This window comes from Lagopus leucura, unplaced genomic scaffold, assembly GCF_019238085.1.
Source record: "Lagopus leucura isolate 7727_CA_CO unplaced genomic scaffold, USGS_WTPT01 Super-Scaffold_100159, whole genome shotgun sequence".
Lineage (NCBI taxonomy): Eukaryota > Metazoa > Chordata > Aves > Galliformes > Phasianidae > Lagopus > Lagopus leucura.
In genome coordinates, this window is record NW_024962335.1 from 13,233,122 (window position 1) to 13,252,260 (window position 19,139).

The window sequence follows — 19,139 nt, forward strand, 5'->3', positions numbered from 1 at the left end:
ACCGTTTGCTGGCCTGTCATAGGTTTCCTGTGTGAGCCGATGGTGTTTGGAAAGTCTTAACCGTGCAACTATTTTGGTCAGGATTTGAAAAAAAAAAAAGAAAACAAAACACGAAACCACCAACCCAGCCAGACAACAGAGTGCACAGCGGCATTCTTGGTATGAAGTCAACCGTATCAGCACAGGAGTTGGTACTACTGATAGAGCCAGTGTGGAAACGTGATACCTGGCTGTGTGTGCCGTGTGGTGACATTGGGACAAACTGGTCTAATTTTTGGGTTATGCTGGGGGACTCGATGATTCGTATGGGTTCCTTCTGATTTGGGATATTCTGATTCTGTGATTGAAAGTGGGCTGTCTGGTACAGCTGTCTTCCAAAGGGTGAGATCCTCACCACTGTGCCTCTGTTCCATGGTCAAAATATGGGGTGGGACATCTCCATCCTCTCTGGAGCTCTCTGTTGGCCTTTGGGGTGGTCTGCAGCTCTCAGAACTCCTGCCCAGCTCTGAGAATAGATGTGACAGATAACACTTGATGTGGGAAGCACTCTGTCTGATTTCTGTCTGATTTCTGTGTGCTCTGAGTCACAAAGCACCGCAGCCATTGCCGGTGGGGTCAGGGCGGGTGGAGGAGAGCCTTCCTTAAGTTTGCTTCTGTCTGGGTGAATGAGAAAAACCAAAGCTGTTTGGGACTTTTATTGTAAGGGGCAAAGATCTTATCTTCTATCACTACATAATATCCTGCTCAGGAAATCTTTTCTCTAGAGAGAGAGAGAGAGAGAGAGAGAGAGAGAGACCTGGGATGTTTGCAAGAGAATAACTAGCAGGCACAAATCGACAGGGCTTGAGTCAGAACCCTTCCCTGCAGGCAGCCTTGCTCCTACTTGTTTTTGATCACTCATTTGCAACTGGATGCCTCTGGCTGGAGGTAAGGGCTGGAGATGAAGCCGTGTCCTGCCTGAGGACCTGGCTGGTGGTCCTGCATCCATAGGAAGGGGGCAGTGCGACGTGGGGGGGGGGGGGGACCCCTAGCAGGGGGAATGGGTGAGTCAGCAGAGAATTAAAACACCCAGGTGTCAGCAGGTGGGACAGATGCCATGTGAGAGGAGGCGGTGTTTGCCAGAAGCCTTGCATGTGCGTGTGCCTGGTGTTTGCTCACTGGGTGTGTAACAGCAAAAGTGGTGAAGCTGTGTGATGTACAGAGGAAAATGTTGGGAGTGAGTCTCTAAACTTGTCTTAGATGGGGTTGTGCTCAACTCTGAAAAGGACACGGTGGGGACCAGAGGAAGTGCCTCCACCAGCCCCTGCAGGAGAAACAGAAAGGTTTGGGTCACGCAGGCGGTGGATGCCCCATCCCTGGAGACATCCAAGTTCAGGCTGCAGAGGCTCTGAGCACCCTGGTAGAGCTGTGGGTGTCCCTGTTCATTGCAGGGGAGTTGGACCAGATGGCCTCTAAGGGTCCCTTCCAACTCAAATGTGTAATTCTGTGATTCTATGATTTTGGGTCCAGGGTGAAACCTACAGCTCTTTTATGGTGGGAGGCTTGATTCATCCCTGGAGCTTGTTCTACACTTTGTTGATTTTCACCTCTCTTGGACCCCTCCTTGTCCTCGTGGCATGGAGCTGGTTTGGGCAAGGAGGAACATGGCAGTGGTGAGAGCAGTCCTTTGTGTGCCCATTGGGGCAATCCAGCCCTGCTCCTGGGGTGGCTGTGCCTGCTGGAGCTGGGCTGGAGGAAGGCTCCCTGCCAAGAAGCCCTGTGCTGGGTCTGGGCTCAGTCACACTTCCCGGGGATGCCTCCACACCCAGCTCCACCTGCACACATTGCTGAGGACCAGGGACCGAAATTAAGGCTGGAGCAATTATTCTTGACCTCCACGGGGCTTTTCCCAACCACTCCCACTTTCTCTTTTTGCTTGAACCCCCTTCCATCCAGAACTGGCCCTACATGTGGAAGGTTCAGGATACAATTTCTGGAAACCCTTCCAACAAAAGAGCACCGCCTTTGTACTCGAGGGAGGCCACACCGTGTACCCCCATTTAACCCCATTCAACTGTAGGGATCTGAAAGAGGTCGTATTTCAGAAGAGAAGTTGCCGGTGAACCACATCCTTCCGGAGATCAGCTTTAGTCCGGAGCAGCAGCTGGAAGAGACAGACGGTCCACGGGCTGAGCAAAACCCTTCCCCGGCTCCCCCAGGTGAGCGGCGGCCGAGGGGAGGCTGCCCCCGCCCCGCCGGTGAGTGTCGGCGAGGGGAGGGCGCGGGGCCGAGCTTCGCATTGCCGGGGGGTGCGGAGGAGGGAGGAAGGGAAGGAGGGAGGAAGGGAGGGGGAAAGGTGCAGCGGGGTGGGGAGAGCGCTGCAGACACACCTGCCGGGGCGGGAGCGGCGGAGCGGGGCGCGGAGATCGGAGCGGGATGGCAGGTAAGGCTGAGCTCCCCGCAGCCCTCGGAGCGCGTCCCTTCCACTTACTGCCTTTGTCCCCCAGTGTGGATTCTGCTTCCGAATGTGGATTTTGCCCCCGAGTACAAATTTTGCTCCCGAGTACAGATTTTGCCTCGGCGACCGCGCTGCTGGAGTTTGTTCCTCTTCCCCTCTTGCCCTCTACGGGTTTCCGACTGCCTTGCGCTCCCCACCCCGATCCCAGGAGGATCCCTGCTCCCGGCCCTGCCTGCCGAGAAACTTCTCGCACAGCTGCCGTGGGTTTTGTGGAGTGAAACTTGGATTTGAAAGCATAAACTTTGACTTAGAGCCCGAGGAGCAGGGCTCAGAACAGCACTTCTGTTGCATCCTCGCACATACTCATCTCCCTGTGGGACTGAGCCCATTTCTGCAAGAAATGCAGATTGTTTTCTTTGTTCAACCTCCTTGTCAGCAGGATGATCCAGATTTGTAGCAGTGACTATGCTAAGCCTTTTGGTGCTGGGAATCAGACAATTGTATATCTTTTGTGGTTTCGAGAGTCCCCTCGTCCTGTTATCCTCCACCCACCAGACCCTGAGCCTTCTGTAGTTCTGTTTGGAGGATTACCTTCAGCACACCTCTCTCAGACACCCTCCTTGCTCTGCTGATTGGCCTTCTGAAATAGTGCGATACCATTCCCAACAATAGAGGAAAAAAAAAAAAGAAAAGAAAAAAAAGAGGGAGATTTTCTTCCTTCTGCCTTCATGCAACATGAACCTCTGCACTGCGCGAGTTGGACTCAATGATCTTTATGTGTCCCTTACAACTTGGGATATTCTATGATTCTATGACTGCTGCTCAGGATGTTGGTGGCTGGGGTAGGAAAGCTGCCCTCGGTGCCAGCACCAGAACAGGAAGTTATGGCACCCTCTGTGAAGGAGTTGGATGTACTTTGCCTGCTATAAAAGGATTTGTGCTGGCTGGTGTCGTGAGTGTTGTTTCTCAACTGAAAATTGATGCTCTGGTTGGGTTGATACCTGAGTGAGAAAAGAGGGCCCTATGGATACCTGCTCCATTGCTTCATCCATGGGGCACATCCGCCAGCTGTAAGAGGCTTTGGCCTGTTGACTTCAGGAGGTCCTTCTTGCTTTGGTAGACGGAATGATTGCCTTGTAGCTTTGCCTTGTTGCTGAGTATTTGCAGTGCTCTGCACACACGTGTGGAAGATGCATGGAAGATACACTTTTGACATCCCCCCTTTGGCTCCACTACCTGCAGTCAAGCTGCTCCACTGCACACTGTTCTTGAGACCTTCAGTTCAGTCACTGTTGCCTGGAGGCGGTGCACAGGACAAATGGATCCCCAGAGAAACCCACCCCTCTTACCCCAGTATGAGAAACATGTCTCAGGCGTAAATACTTTTATGCTCGGGTTTCCAGTTCTCTGGAATAGGGGAAGATGTGTGGTGGTCTGGGGGATTCAGGTTGGATATTAGGAAAAATTTCTTCTTACAAAGAGCAGTGCTGCAGTGGCACAGGCTGCCCAGGGAAATGGTGCACTCACCGTCCCTGGAGGTGCTCAAGAACCGTGTGGATGTGGCACTGAGGGACGTGGTCAGTGGGCATGGTGGGCAGGGCTGATGGTTTGTCTGGGTGATCTTAGAGGTCTTTTCCAACCTTAATGATTCTATGATTCTACGATTTAAGAACACTATGGGGTGAAGATGTTATCTTCCCCAGTCTTCTTATAGTATATGCTCCTAAATTCCTTATGTCCCAATGCCTCCCGCACGTATAAGACAGTAGTTGAGCCTGCTAAGATCCTACTGGACAGAGTTGTTTGGAAAATAACTTTTGACATATCTGAGTCCTGGTTGATGATTGAACCGTTTGCAGAATCATACCTTGACTTGTCCTCCCACGTATTTTATCCTTTGCTTATTCATTTCTCCTCAGATTTTCTCTTTCCTTTTATCTTCCCAGCCCTGGAGAATGCCTCTCTCCAAGCCTGCAGCCTCTCGGAGCAGGAAGAGGAAGAAGATGCCCTCTGGGAGAAGATAGAGAGCGCACGGCACCAGCTGACCCGCTCCCTGAACCCTGCAAAACTCACCCCGTACCTGCGCCAATGCCGTGTGATAGATGAGCAGGATGAAGAGGAGGTGCTCAATTCATGCCGATTCCCTTGCAAAAGCAACCAGACAGGTGGGAGAAAGCACAGACTGGCAGGCAGTGCTCCCCCAGCATTCCTTTCTCCAACCCCTCCATTTCATGGAGGGAAGTAGAATTGGTGGAGATGCTTTTTTGAATTGCCCTAACTCCTTGTCTGTTCTTCCAGGCTACCTGATGGACATCCTTCGGCGCCGGGGGAAGCGAGGCTACGAAGCCTTCCTGGAGTCTTTGGAGTTTTACTACCCAGAGCACTACACACGACTAACAGGGAGGGAACCGGCCCAGCGCTGCTCCATGATCCTGGGTAGGGGCAGTGCTCGTCTTTCCTTCAACTGCTGCATGGGAAGGGCCAGAAATATGTGTATGGGCGCGTGCATGCATAAACCCCTGGTTCATGATCCCTGTGTGCAAGGAACCTTGACAGTCGTGTGCTCTGGATCTGGCAGGGTGCGGACTGAATGCATGCGTGCAATGGACCGAGGGGACCAAATGCGTTTGTGTAATGGTCCGTGGTGCCGCTAACCCAGGCTGCACGCCTCCAGGAGGCTGTGACACCCTGTGATGGGTGCTTTTTGGGAGTTACCCATTTCAGCAGCCATATCTGAGTCTTCTTTGTCTCCTACAGATGAAGAAGGCCCCGAGGGGCTAATGCAGTTCTTGCTGGTGGAGGTGAAGAAGATGAGGGCTCAGAGGAAAGAGCACCTGCTGAAGGAACATCAGCTCCAGGCAAAGAACCAGACCCTGGAGCAAGAGCAAGCCCGGCTGGAGCAGCGACTGCAGGAGCTCCTGAAGGTGCAAGAACGTTGCCAGCGACTGCGGGAGGAGTGGGACTCCAACAGTGTGGAGCTGCTGAGGCTGAAGGATGAGAATTACATGATGGCCATGCGCTATGCACAGCTCTGTGAGGAAAAGAACATGGCTGTGCTGCGGAGCCGTGACCTGCAACTGCTGGTAGGGTGTTGGGAGATGGCTCATCAGTGGGACAGGGGGGTCCCATAGCAGTGGGGTTGAATGGCCCAGGGGGACATTCAGCTTGCCCATGTCTTTGGAGACATTCATGGTCAGGCTGGAGGGGCTCTAGGTTACCTGATCTGGCTGTAGGTGCCCCTGTTCATGGCAGGGGAGTTAGACTTGCTGCCTGTAGCAGCGCTTTGGCCAAGAGTCATCCCCCTCCCTGGCACTCCCCATTGCCTCCTTGTCCTCTGCTGACGTTTCGGAGACTCATGCTGCATACCTGAAAGAATTAATGACACTGCACTCCAGCTGCCAAGCTCTCAGCTCCAGCAAACATGCACCCGTTTCCTGTCTGGGCAAGGACCAAAATACCTGAAACCTCTTAATAACCCAGCTCCAGGAGGTGCCTCCTGGCATTCCCCTCCTGCTTTGGGCTTCTCGCACAGCCTTGCGGTTCTCATTCCCTATCTCATTCTGCTCCTGCCAGAATCCTTCCCTACCTTTTATCTGTTGTTCCTGCCTGCGCTCGTTCTCCCAGGCCTCCTCTGAGCAGAGAACTGAATTGCTTGTGGATGAGGCACTGGCATAGGCTGCCCAGGAAGGTGGTGGATTCACCATCCCTGGAGGTGTTCCAGGACCACGTGGATGTGGCACTGAGGGACATGGTCAGAGGGCATGATGGGGATGGGCTGATGATTGGATTCAATGACCTTAGTGGTATTTTCCAACTTTAATGGTTCTATGATTCTATGATCCTAACAATGGGATGGAGAAACCCTGTGGAAACAGGGGCACTCTGCTGTGGATGTATCTCAGCTGCTCCAGATCTGGGAAGCCCTCGAGGAGACTCCCAGCTACCCACGCTGGCAGCACACCTGGGGGCCCTGGTCCATGCAGTGTCAAGGCCAGTTGCACAGTGGATGCCCTAAGGTAGCAAGAAAGTTGTTGCAGTGAGGAGTCAGAGATCGAAAGTGCTTATGCAAAAATTGGATGTATGTGCACCCTCCTCTCCTCTCCTGCAGGGAAAAGCTTTAGTGTGCAGTGTGCTAACTTTTCCCTAGCTGAAGGATTCTCCCTCATGTGGTTGCCCAGCTTGCTTTCCTCACCTCCAGGCCATTTTTCTGCCCAGCTCCCATTCTCCCATGGCAGCAGAAGTTCCAAGGCACATTTGTCAGGCTATGTGTTCTCCCTGGCTCACAGGTGGATCAGCTGAAGTGCAAAGTCACCAGCCTGGAGGAGGAGTGCAGACTGCTGAGGAAGCAAGCGACTACCATGCCCCAACGGGATGCAGAGGAGCGAAGCCACCCTGACGCTATGTCTGAACTGTGGGCTGAGAATCAGCGGCTGACGGCATCACTGCAGGAGCTGCAGGGCATGCTGCAGGTACCCCATGGGGAAGAATGGTTTGGGTTGACATGGGGCTTTGCATCCATCTGGTCCAAGCAGGGACACCCAGAGTGGGGTGCTCAGGGCCACATCCAGGTGGGTTTTGAAGGTGTCCAAGCTCCAGAGATGATTATGGCAGTTTTTCAAGCCTGCCCTTTGCTCATCTGCTGGGCTGGGCTAAGCTGGAGGTGCTGGCAATGTGGTGAAGGCATCTCCTCATCTCTTAGACTCCAGGCGAGGTCCCAGTGCCGGGCTCTGAGCAGATCTTGCTGGACATCCTGGAGCACGACTGGAAGGAAGCCCAAGATGACCGACAGGACCTCTGCCAGAAACTCAACTCCCTGCAGAGTGAGCTGCAGTGGGCTGAGGAGCTGAGGGATAAGGTAAAGCATCCATCACCACCACCCTTTTCCTGGCATGCAGCCACAGCAGTCGCTTCTGACTAAGTGGCTAATGTTCACTGCTCACTGTTGCCAGTACCTACAGGAGGTGGAAGACCTGCAGCTGAAATATCGAACGCTGCAAAAGGACTGCGATCTCTACAAGCACCGCATGAACACAGTACTGCTGCAGCTGGAGGAGATTGAGAAGGAGCGGGACCAGGTGAAGTGCTCTCTGCCTGCCAGCAGAATCAGGGCTTTTGGCTTTGCTCTGGGTACCTCTCCTTCCCCAGTGAGTCTTCTCTATCAGTGGGAAGTGGGTTTTGTAGTGTGGTCCTTCTCACCCCCAGCGTGGCTCCTTGTAGGCTATCCAGAGCCGAGATGGGGTGCAGCTGCAATACTCACAGAGCCTGATTGAAAAGGATCAGTACCGCAAACGTGTGCGGGCCCTGGAGGAGGAGAGGGACGAGCTCCTGAGCAAGCTGAGCCAGGTGGAAGGGCTAAACAGCACGCTGGAAGCACAGCTGCAGCGGTGCCGGGGGAACCGCAGCCTGGGCAAGGTGAGCAGGGCTGGAGAGAAGAGGGAGCTGAGGACAGGGTTAATCTCAGGGGGAATGCAAGAGAATGATGAGTCCCTTCTCTCTCAGATGTGCAGCTCTTCCTACTCCCTCTGCTCCAACCTCAGCAGCACATGGAGCCTTGTGGACAAGCCTTCTGACCTAACAAGTGGACTCACAGACCCGCTGGATGTTTCTGCCATCACCTTCCCGGGGGACTCCGCCATTCAGAGCATGGTAAGCACTGCACCATGAGGATCTGGCACTGATCAGTGGGGCAGTGGGGACACACTACGGGGCTTTGACTTGGTGGAAGGCTTGGTGTGGGGCAGGGAGCCACACTCAACTGGTGGGAGAGTGGTGCGAGTAAAACTCTTAGAATCATAGAAACATAGAACCATTAAGGCTGGAAAAGTCCACTGAGATTATTTAGTCCAACCATCAACCCATCAGCACCGTTTCCACTAACCATGCCCGTCAGTGCCACAACTGGCAACCTAGAAATCAACATCCCCATATAAGGTTGTTATTCTCCCCAGAAAGCTTTGTAATCACACCCTGGGGGGTGTACATTACAAAAAGATGGGGATACAGTGGCAGGTGTCTCCATTCCTGCTGTCTCCTTGGGAAAGCAAAAGGCCCCTGGGTGTTAGGGTAATTCTGAAGAGAGGTACCCCAGGAGCAACCTAGACCAAAGGAAGGAGAGGTGCTGGTGTAAGCAGGCCTCTCTCTCTTATTCTGCCCAAGGAGGGGACTCCTGACAGCGAGAAGGACATCAACCGCCTCTCTACCTTCCCCTTCCCTCCTTGCATTGGCTCCATCCTTCGGCGGCAGCGCGAAGATAGGTGCATGCCCTACAAAAGGTGACTACTGGAGTTGGGGTCTCATCCAGGGTTTGTGGGGGCTGGAATGTGCAGTTTTGCTATGGGGAACCTGGAGTGGGAGCTGAGGGTGAAAACTTCTGTGTCAGAATTGGTGGAAAGCTGTGGGGATGGAGTTGAGAATGGGATGCAAACAGGCTTTGAAATAGCTGCTACCTCTCATCTCACCATTGTGTTTCCTCTACAGCTTGTCCTGTGGCTCCTTTAGCAACATGGAAGATACAACAGGTACTAGGGTGGGAGCTTTCCCCAAAGAGTTTAGCAAGGGAGAAGTGGTGGGGTTAGGGATAGAACAGCATTCCAAGAGGTGATGTGCCCTCTCTCTTCCTTTTGCTCTCTTTCCTAGGCAGTGGTTTTGTTAGCATCCCACCTGGGGCCTTCTCCTCCTCTTCCAGCAGTACCTACACCAGAGTGAAGTCAGAGACCTGCTTGTCTATGCTTACCAGCCACCAAGAGATCTCCAGGAGGTACTTCCTCCAGAAGGAGGACCATGACCCGCTGCTTGGGGGAATGTATTCTGGTGCTGAGGAGTCATGCCTGGGAAGCTGTTTGTCCTGCAAGTCCTTCCCTGATAGCAAGGGAGAAGATAAACATATTGGGCTTAGTAGGGTAGAGAGGCATGTGGGGATTCACAAACTCTGTGCACCTGCCCTGGTGATGGACCATGAGCCATGGGAATCTAGTCTTTAGAAAGGGCAGCAAGCTTCAGTTGCTGGTGTTTCTCTTTGCCAGGTCACTGGTGGTGCAGCTCACGAGCATGGGTCACCCCAGCAGCCTGTCGCCCCATGAGAAGAGGCTGGGAGCAGACATCTCCATCCTTGGAGGGAACAAGACGGGGATTTATGTCCAGTGGGTCAAGCCAGGCTCAGAAGTTGAGAGCACAGGACTCAGGGAAGGGTGCCGGCTCATTGAGGTGGGTCTGGGAATGGGATCATGCTGGAGATGTGCACTGGACCTGGAATGCATGAGCATGGAGTGAGGCCCAGTGTGAACTGGCTTCTGGTTTGCTTGAAGCCCTCCTCTATCTCTCTTGTTTTCCAGTTCTGCTCTTTGCCTACAGCTTTATGCAGCTTGAACAGGCATAGAGTCCTCTGCACTCAAACCTGCCAGTGTATGTGATGATGCTCAGTCTTGCTGAAATGCTTCCTTCAGGTGTGAAAGGGGAAATCAAAAAAGGAGCCACATGGATTAAGGCAGCGATATGACTGTCTCCCTGGAGCTTCCTGTCCTTGTAGTATTGCAGAGCAGTTTGCGTTCTGCATATGCCTCTTGCAAAACAATCAATTCTGGAGAGACATCTCGCAGGCTTTCATGACCCTCTCAGAGAATAACTGCTGTGAAGAGAGCTCCTGGAAGGAGGGAAGGGCATTTGTTTTGGCAAGAATGACACCACTTTAAATACAGCCACAGTGCTTGAATTGATATCCCACCTGTAGCTGAAAATAACCCAGCTTCCCCGCCTCTGCTCCCACACGTGTTTGTGCACATGTGTTTGCTTTCATATCAGCCCAGCATTCAAACTGGGGGGTGGCTGACAGCAGCAGTTTCAGAGGCAGAGGAGAGAATCAGAGGCTGATGAGGATGCTTGTCCTCAGGCAGAGCTTGCCCTGGGCCTGTACCATCTCTTGGTTAAACCTGATGGGTGAGGAGCAGAGGGGAGCCTGCACTTCCAGATCTAATAGCATCCATTCTGTGCTAGCTGAGGGTCCCATCACTGAAGGAAGAAGTGCTTTCCCTGGAGAACTGTACACGTGAGGTTGCTTACCTGAGCCTGCTGCATTGGGATGACCCCTCCAGCCTTGTCTTCCAGCTAGACCTGCAAGGTAAGGCCCTGGCAGCTGGATTTCCTTCCAGCCTGAGCTCTTTGCTTCCCTTTGCAAGCTTTTCACCCAGCCCTGGAGGTAAGTCTCAGCTATTCTCTGTCTTCTTCTCTTTGGTCCTACGCTACCAGGTGTGATACTGGGCCTGGCCATAGCTCTGCTTATTCTCCTATCTGGTGTCACATGTCCTCCGTTACATAATGGAGGTACAGACCTTCTGTCTGTTTTTCTCTGCATCCCCCTCCGAACCGTAACATCAGAGATGTGCTGGAAGCTTGGCTATCTTGTCGGTTATGGTTGTCTACTGTGTCCCCACCTGTAGTGACCTACATCCCTTACTCCAGGGTACCAGCCTCTGCAGGAAGCCCTGGAAGAAGGGAAGAAGTTTTCTGGAGACTCCTTCTACATCCGTACCAACCTGTCCCTCCTGGAGCCATCAGACCCTTATGCACTATGTGTCAAATGTCGGGAGATCCTCCACGTCACAGACACCATGTACAAGGGGCGGCTGGAGTGGTACTGTTCCCGTGTTGATCCCTTGACCATGCGGGACTTGGACAAGGGGACGGTGCCCAACTACAGCAGGTAACAGAGGAAGGAGGAAAGCAGGGATGTACATGGTGTGCTTGCTCCGTTTCTTTGTGGAGAGCGTTTCTGAGGAGTTCAGAAGTGTGTGGGTTTGCCTTTTCATTGTGTGGGATTTCTAAGCCTTAAACCTTGTGCTGGGGACCAGTGCTGTAATTTTTGGGTGCCCTTGACAGACAGGGAGGTTGAGTGAGGATGTTGATATACCTGTGGGGTTTGGGAAGGAGCATCACAGCCAACTGTGGTCCCTGAGGTCTCTAGAATCGCTTGAGTTAACACCGTTGTCTTTTCAGGGCGCACCAGCTTTTGAAGATCCAGGAGAAGGTCCATATACCTGGGCAGCAGAAGGGCCACAGAAGTAACGTAAGCCAGAGAAGCCAGCAAGGAAAGTTTTTGTAACACACTTTCGTAATGGTCAATGCTCTCAACCTTGTTGCACTCCCTTCCTCCTCAGCTAAAGAAACGGGCCTTGGACCAACTGCGCTTGGTGAAATCCAAACAGCAGAAGAACTCAGAACAGCCCTGTCAGCAGCTGTGGCTGGACCCCTGCTCAGGTGAGCTGTTAGCTGTGTTGTCTAATTGTCTCTGGGGATCCAGCCATCCCCCGTGAGAGGACATCAGCAAATGGGATGCTTTAGTCTCCCTGGCCAGGGCCCTTCTAATGAGATTTTGAGAAGGCAATTCATATTTAAAAACTCCTGCTCTTAGGCTTTCTGGGGCTTTCCAACATTTCTGTAATTCCTGGGATCTTCTAAGGTTTTAAGGAGAGAGAAGAGGTCACTATGGTCATAAGGTCGCTACTGGTGTCCAGCTCCAGTGAAGCCCAGGGAATGGAAAGGGGGTTGTAAAAGCCAAGGCAGTGATGTAACCAGGGAAGGGTCTCTGCTTGAGATGCCTGGTAGGTGTCTCCATGAGTAATGATAGAGGCTGGTGCAGGAAGAACTGAATGTTCTGTGGGATGGTGGCAGACTGCTCTCTCAAATTCTCACCTTTGTCTCTCTCTTTTTTCTTCCTGTCTTTCAGACCCCGACAGGAGACTGAAGCCTTACAGCCTGGTGCACCCTGTGGTGGTCAAGACACCCCGTCCCGTGGTGCTGTCACCCAGCTGCATCGCATCACGGCTCATCAGGAACCTGCTGGACTTGCCCACCTCTCGCCTGAACTTCCATGTGTGCCCAGCAGGTAGGCAGTTAAGAGTGGCAGACACATATGAAGTTGCTTTAGGAGCCCATGGCTAAGTGACATACAGTGTGCAAGTTGCCTGCTTTCTAAGTAAAAGGGGCTGTTTTCACTTTGTTGCCTCCTGTCACTTCCTAGCCATGAGGTAGGAAGAAAACATGCTGCTCAAGGAGGTAATTTCTGTGGAGGCCTTGGAAACTCCAGTTCAAGGAACAAGTCCTGAAGTAAGAGATGTGTACACATGGGATTCTTGGAGAGGACACAAGGTGCATCTTCAGTAGTTAATTGTGGGGGTATTTCAGCCTTCCCAGATGATAACCATTGAGCCAATTTTTGGGCCAATGCTAGGCATTCCCTCCTGTTCTTAATCGGATCCTATCCCTTTGGCCTTCAGGGAGGCTAGTCCTCCATTCTGGTCTTCTGAGACATGGGGATCCTCTTGTTTCCTTGAGTGGGTGATGGTAGCACTGCCTTGCTGCTCTGGTGGCTCTTCCAAGGGCTAAAGCCCTTGCCTGAGATGGGATGTGTAGGTTGACTTCACTCCTGCCTTTCCTCCTTGGGAATGACATTATCCTTCTTTCCACCAGTGACCTGAGACTGTCACACCACTGTAGGAGCTGTAGGAAAAAAGCTTTTCTCCCATACAATGTTTTCACACAGGACAAATTCTACTTCCTGCCTCCTTCATCCTCCTTTTCCCATCTCTCTCCTTTCCCATGTTTAGAGTTCATGCTTTGCCAGCTGCTGGACTGAAAAATGAACTGGCATACTTTTAGGGGGTGGTGAAAAAGCTATTCTGCTGAAAAAGGATGGCTCTGCAAAAATGTGGTGGCTGGGCTTCTTAGCTGAGTGACTTGACCATATATCCTGTCCTACTGAGCCCTCTGCAGGGTCCCCCTAACATTGCACTGGAACGTGCTTCAAAGCCATTTACTGCAGCTGGAGTGCCTGCTTCGGCCATACTAAGATTCAGAGCTTCCTACTACCGTTTGTGGTCTCTGTGTGAGTTGCCTCGTCTTCTGCTGGAATTGCTGGGGGCACGTGGTGTGCACTGATCATGCCAGACTTCACTGTCCCACCAACTCTACTCCCACTTCTCTGTCTCAGCATCATCTTTCTGCTGCTCTGCTGCATGGCATGGTCTGAGGTGCCATCTTTCCACCTCTGAGCAGAGAGAGGTGGTTTGAGTTGACACCAACAGGAGGTTCAGCTTGCTCCCCATCTTCCTCCCAATCTCCTGTGCCAAAATGTGTGCTCTCCCTGCTTCCCCAGTCATCTGTGAGCTCATGCAGCTCACCAGCCTTGCAGATATATTACCTGGCAAAATAAAATAATTCATTTTCTGCTATATTTCATCAAGGAGGGGCTGGAGCAGTGTGGAAGGGGGGTCAGATATGAGAGACAGCTTTGGATGCTGCTGTACCACAACACAAGAGCTGCTCTTGCCCTGCAAGGTCTTCAGCTGTGATATCTTGCTTGTTCTGTAAGCAGAAAGCAGCAGGAAATCCATGCCAACGTGTAATGCTGTGTAATTAGACTAGCTCGCCAGAATCCGTAAACACTGAACTCAGTGAGCATCAGCACCATAGCAAGCATGCAGAATCTGAGGTAGAATGTACAAGAGGGAGATGAGGATGTTGCCTCCCTCTTCATCTCTCCTTTCTCTCTTCCCTTGCAGAGAAGCTGACAGAAGGGAACCCCAGTGCTGCCCATGTGCAGGAGCCCCCTGTGTCTAGAAATGCCCCCCAGGAGCGAAGGGAGAGCAGTCAAGTCTGCATGATCCAGGAAGCAATGGAGAAGGTGCTGAGTGGTTTGGGAAGAGAAGGCTGGGATGGGGTACCATGTTCAGGTGGGAAGAAAGGGTGGGACAAGGGAAGGCAATTGTCTATTTTAGAGCTGTGTGATTTGGAGGGTCGAGGTGCTGTGGGTCTGGGAATTGGTGACTGTGGTCTTTTCCCTGAGTCTCTTTCAAGCCCTGGTGAGAGAAATGGGAACTGGGAACTGGTAGGGGAGAGAGTGGGAAGTGCCATACGCAGAAGCAACCTCTCTGCTTTCATGTTCCTCGTTTTAAAGAAAGTAGCAAGAGCTCTGTTAAGGGAAAATGGAGAAATGTGGGGCTGTTGGTGACAATTATAAGAAAAGGGATGAGAAGATGGGCTGAGGCTGAGTGATACATCTGGTGGGCTCTTGGGCTGGGCTGGCTGTGATGGAGTGGGTGACCCTGCTCTGTAATTCTCTCCTTCCATCTTGGCCTTGTCTGTAAATCCCACATTTAATGGAATTACTATTGGAAAAGCAATGATATTTCACAGTATGGGGTTTGATTTAATGCATCTGTCAGGGGCTGGAGCTATTTCTTCTCCACTTAAATCAGTAAATCTATTCAATTTCCTTCCAGAATAAACACTGCCTGCTGGAGCTGGGAGTTCAGAGTGTGAGGGATCTAATTAAACGTGAGATATACCCCATTGTTATCCATGTTGAGGTCACTGAGAAGAACATCAGGGGGCTCAGGTAAGATAAGACCATGTGGATGGATGGAGGGCATCGCAAGCGGGCGAAGAATCACAGAATCATAGCATTGTTTGAGTTGGAAGTTGTTCCCTTAAAAGTCTCGTAGTCCAACTCCCCTGCAATGAACACGACACCCACAGCTCGATCAGGGTGTTCAGAGCCCCTCCAGCCTGACCTTGGATGTCTTCAGGAATGGGGCATCCACACCACTGGGCAACCTGTTCCAGTTCTTCACTGTTCTTATCATAAAAACTGTTTCCTTATGTGCAATCTGAACGTCCCTTCTTTTAGTTTGAAACCATTTCTGCTTGTCCTATCACAACATACCTCGCTAAAGAATCTGTCCAGTTCTTTCTTATAGCCCCTCTGTTCAGAAGGTTCAGAGAGGGTTGGCAGCAATAGAGGCATGTATATTTCTTGGTTTTGGTTGTTGTGGGGGGAAAAGAAGGGCAAAAAAGCATGTTGTGTGCACATGAGAAGGTTCTTGTTTGGGGCAACGTTGGTGTTTTCCAACTCCATCTGTCTATGTGAAGGTGATGTTTGTTTCTGTGTTCCCCAGGCGCTTGCTGGGGCAGCCAGGCCAACGAGACGCGGAGGTGCTGAAGGCATGCCGTGGTGCTGAGCGGGCTCTCCATGCCCTGCCCTGCTCCTGGGCCCGTGTGGAACCCCATGCCTGGAGCCACGCAGAAGAACTGCCCAAGGTGGTACGGGGCTGCATCTTCCAGGAGCAAAACCGCCCGCTGTGGGTTGAGGATGGTGATGACTGAATCAGGAGGTACAGAGCCTTCCCCAGGAGTTGTCCTTTACGTAGCATGTCCTCTCTCTCCAAGGGGAAGCCAGCAGTAATGGGACCAATTAGCATTTAAGGTCCACTTGAAGCTATGAAGAGTTGGGGACGTAACGAATGCTGACCCACCCGCCTGAGCTTTCCATATTTGATTGGAAAGAAGTCTTCCACCTTCTTGCTGGACATCTCATGGACTGTTCCCCATCACCTTGAGCCTTTGGCTCTGGTACATGGTGAGACCGGGAACATGAGGAAAACATGTGAGATGAGGTTGATGAGGAGCATATCTCATGCGTGCACAGTTTAGTGCACTAAAATCCTTCTCTCATCACCTCTATTTTCCCTTCTCTACCTCATCTCCTGCCCCACGGAGCAGGAAACACAGTTTGTCTGCAGAAACCCTGCTGCAGCCATGACTGACACTAAGTTTGCAACCAACCCTCGTTTTATGGGAGCTGTACTCTTTATTGCTTGTAAATTATTAATGGGCCCTTTTATCGGCAACCCGTGTGCAAAGGAGAATTAAATACCATTCATAATGGGAATGGGAGGCTGGCTGCAGACTTGTGTGTTAATGGGAAGGCTTGGATGATATGTGGGCATGTTTTTCTCCTGAGACTACCCCTGTAGGGGTAGAAGACAGCATTGCTGTTGTAGGGAAGCAAGAGGGACAGGGAGATGATAGGTTGAGCGTGCCACAGGCTGGGCTTCCTCACGTTTCTTCTAATCCCCCATTTTTCAGCTGCTTCCCTCTCCCCAGTGCTGAAGGTGCTCTAGTTCAGCCAAGGAGAAGCATAGAGGACTTTTCCAACCTTGGTGATTCTAAGATAATGTAGTCCAGCTGTCCACCTACCACCAATACTGCCCGCTAAACCATGTCCCAAAGTACCACATCTACATGTTTCTTGAACACCTCCAGAGATAGTGTTTACACCATTTCCCTGTGCACACTGTTCCAGTGTCCATCCATGCCTATGGAGAAGAAATTTTTCCCAATATCCAAATTACATGTTGAGAAGGTTACTTGGTGTCTGGCCGAGGTTCCTAGAGCTTCAAATCCCTGGTTATCCCTATATCCTGGTTATCACAAAGGGAAAAGCCAACCATCTTGTCCTTCTCATGGACAAGGTTAAGTATTTGAAGGATAGATGGTTTCCTGAGCCACACAAAAGGAAAATGGGGGCTGTGGGAATCTCTATGGTGCAGGAGACCGGGCAGTGGGCTGGGGTCAACGGGAAAACCAATGAGCCACCAGCACATACAGACTCTAGATCTCCATATCCTCCTCGCCCCTATGATTAGGGAACTGATACTGCTATGCACTTCTGAAGCTCCAAGTAAAGATTAACTTGCTGATCTTCATGGGTCCCTTGTGAGGTGTTATTTCAGGCTCTAAAACAGTTGTCTCTGTCTTTTATGAGGACAAGAGTGAAAGGGGGGAGGAAAGAAAAAGAATACTTTAACCTGCAGTCACTTAAATGTAGAGCAAAGTCCCAGATCTGCCCTGGAGCCATGCAGCTATGGAGGGGATTGGTGTAAAGGGGCTCCAGCCAGGAGGTCCCCAGTGCTGTCCCCTCCAGGGGACCAGCCCAAGCATCCCAGCACTGTCAGCCCTGGGAGGGCAGATGCCCTGCAGGTGAACAAAGCGGGGCTCTTGTTGAGCAGATGAGAAGACAGTCCCAAAGCACGCTGGGTTTGCAAGGGAAGGAGGTTGGAGCCTGCAGCTTTTCAGGGGAAAAAATGAAGTTTGAGTACCGAGGGAAAATACTGCTTGTGAGGCACTGATTCAAAGCCTGACAACTCCTCCTGCCCTCTGGCATTGGAGCTGTCACCAGCCTCATGGCTGGGTTGATTACAGAGCAATACCCCCAGCTTTGAGGAGCTACTACTCCCCAGCAAAACAGATTTCTCCACACATCTCCCTGAGTCGTCTGTGTTTCACTGGGAGGGAAACTGAGGCAAAGCAAAGTTGCATTGAGAGGCAGGTTGCTTCTCTAAACCCTCCTTTTGTCCATCTTGTCTCCCTGGAGGCTTTCAGAATCCAGCTACAACTAGTCCTGAACATGGTTGAGAAAAGGGGCAGAGGGCTCTGAGACAAACATAATGCTCCCCTGCCCTGCGCACCCCTGCCCACCTCAGTTGTGTCCCCAGGGGTGCAGCTGTGTGCTCAGAGGAATGAGTCACGGGTTAGGTAATGGGCAGAATGCAATTAGCAGCCCTGGGCATCAATTACCAGCTGTGCCAGCCTTGCATAAAACCCTTGTAAAGTCAACGAGAGCAAATTTTCTCCCTCCAGGGAGGGCAGGGGCCAAGTGGTGTGTGTGTCACGGCAGGAGGCCACCAGCCCTTCCCCATGCTGTCCCAAGCAGAGCTGAAGCAGCTTTAGGTCACTTCTAGCTTAGGGCATGTTTGGGTTTGCACTTGGTTGGGTAGAACCTGCTCTACTGCTCAACAACATCCTTTGCACAAGGTGGTTTGGCTCACCCTGGCAGCCCCCAGTGGGCTTTTGTGGGGACCCTCCACCTGTGTCCCCCTTTCTTTCCAGAAGATCTCCTGAGCCAGGAATGGCAAGTACTGCAGGATGCTTGGGAGCCACAGAATCATAGAATGGCTTGAGTTGGAAGGGACGTTAAATCCCACCCAGCCCCAAGCAGCGCTGCCACCCAGCAGGTTAGGCTGCCCATTCAACCATCCAACCTGGCCTTGAGCACCTCCAGGGATGGGACACCCACAGCTTCTCTGAGTAACCTGTGACAGATGCCCCTGTACATCTGCCTGGGCCTACAGATGTAGCCAAAGTACTTAGAGAGGGTCATTTCTGGTTCAGGAGCAGGGATGAGCCATGGGGGCAATCCCACTAGTCTGGTGGCCGTGGATTGGTTATGCCAACTCACATTCCTGCAGTAAAGGCCTGAAAGGAATTGCCCGCCCCCCCCCCCCCCACCTCAAAACAATGTAAAAGAATAGGGATTTAGTCCTGCAGGGAAATCTTCCCTATGTCCCGGCCACACAGTGGGAGTGTGCAACAGAGAGAGCATGATCCTGCCCTAACCTCCTTTTATAACTACCCAGAATCAGACGTGCACGGGAGAAGATCTTAGTCACACAGCACACCCAGGGAACCATGCCGCTCTCACCCTGCTCCCCCCTTTTTCTCCCTTTCGTTATTATTTTTTGCTCAGACTCGATGCCCACAGCTTGCAGCTCCCTAAGGACGTGCTCTGATTTTTATGTGGAGCGCTGTCATCCTGCTGTCCCCATGCTTGCTTCTCCACCGAGTCTGGGGTGGGGGTGGACTCCAGCTCCAACCTGGGCTGGTTACCTCTCCGTACCCCTCAAGTTCTTGCTGGAGTGGCCTAAAGGTGGCTGACCCAGAAACCCTATGGGGCAGTCCATGGTGCTGACCCCAAACGCAGTGGTCCTTGCACTGAGGGGGCAGGGGGCAGTGGGAAAGGGGTTTTCAAGAGCGAGTGTGCTGGCGCTGTGGTTTGGGGAGATGAGTTTCAGACACTAGTGAGCCAGGCACT

At 52.0% G+C, this 19,139-nt stretch overlaps 1 protein-coding gene across 2 annotated transcripts; it reads left to right on the forward strand.

The window, feature by feature from the left end:
• Window positions 1-2,382: 2,382 nt before the first annotated feature.
• CARD10 (caspase recruitment domain family member 10) lies at window positions 2,383-16,456 on the forward strand. 2 transcript variants are annotated; one of them, XM_042890510.1, is made up of 21 exons: window positions 2,383-2,422; window positions 4,384-4,602; window positions 4,736-4,873; window positions 5,195-5,520; window positions 6,724-6,906; window positions 7,137-7,292; window positions 7,387-7,512; window positions 7,655-7,849; window positions 7,937-8,083; window positions 8,594-8,709; window positions 8,915-8,955; window positions 9,074-9,194; window positions 9,460-9,640; window positions 10,427-10,550; window positions 10,892-11,132; window positions 11,426-11,495; window positions 11,587-11,686; window positions 12,156-12,314; window positions 13,990-14,111; window positions 14,710-14,825; window positions 15,385-16,456. In XM_042890510.1, exons 1-21 carry the CDS (start codon window positions 2,416-2,418, stop codon window positions 15,590-15,592), a joined length of 3,096 nt encoding a protein of 1,031 aa, XP_042746444.1. In that variant the 5' UTR covers window positions 2,383-2,415; the 3' UTR covers window positions 15,593-16,456. The 2 variants fall into 2 exon arrangements, with proteins under 2 accessions (XP_042746444.1, XP_042746443.1); XM_042890509.1 differs by lacking the exon at window positions 2,383-2,422 and adding an exon at window positions 3,600-3,790.
• Window positions 16,457-19,139: the final 2,683 nt, after the last annotated feature.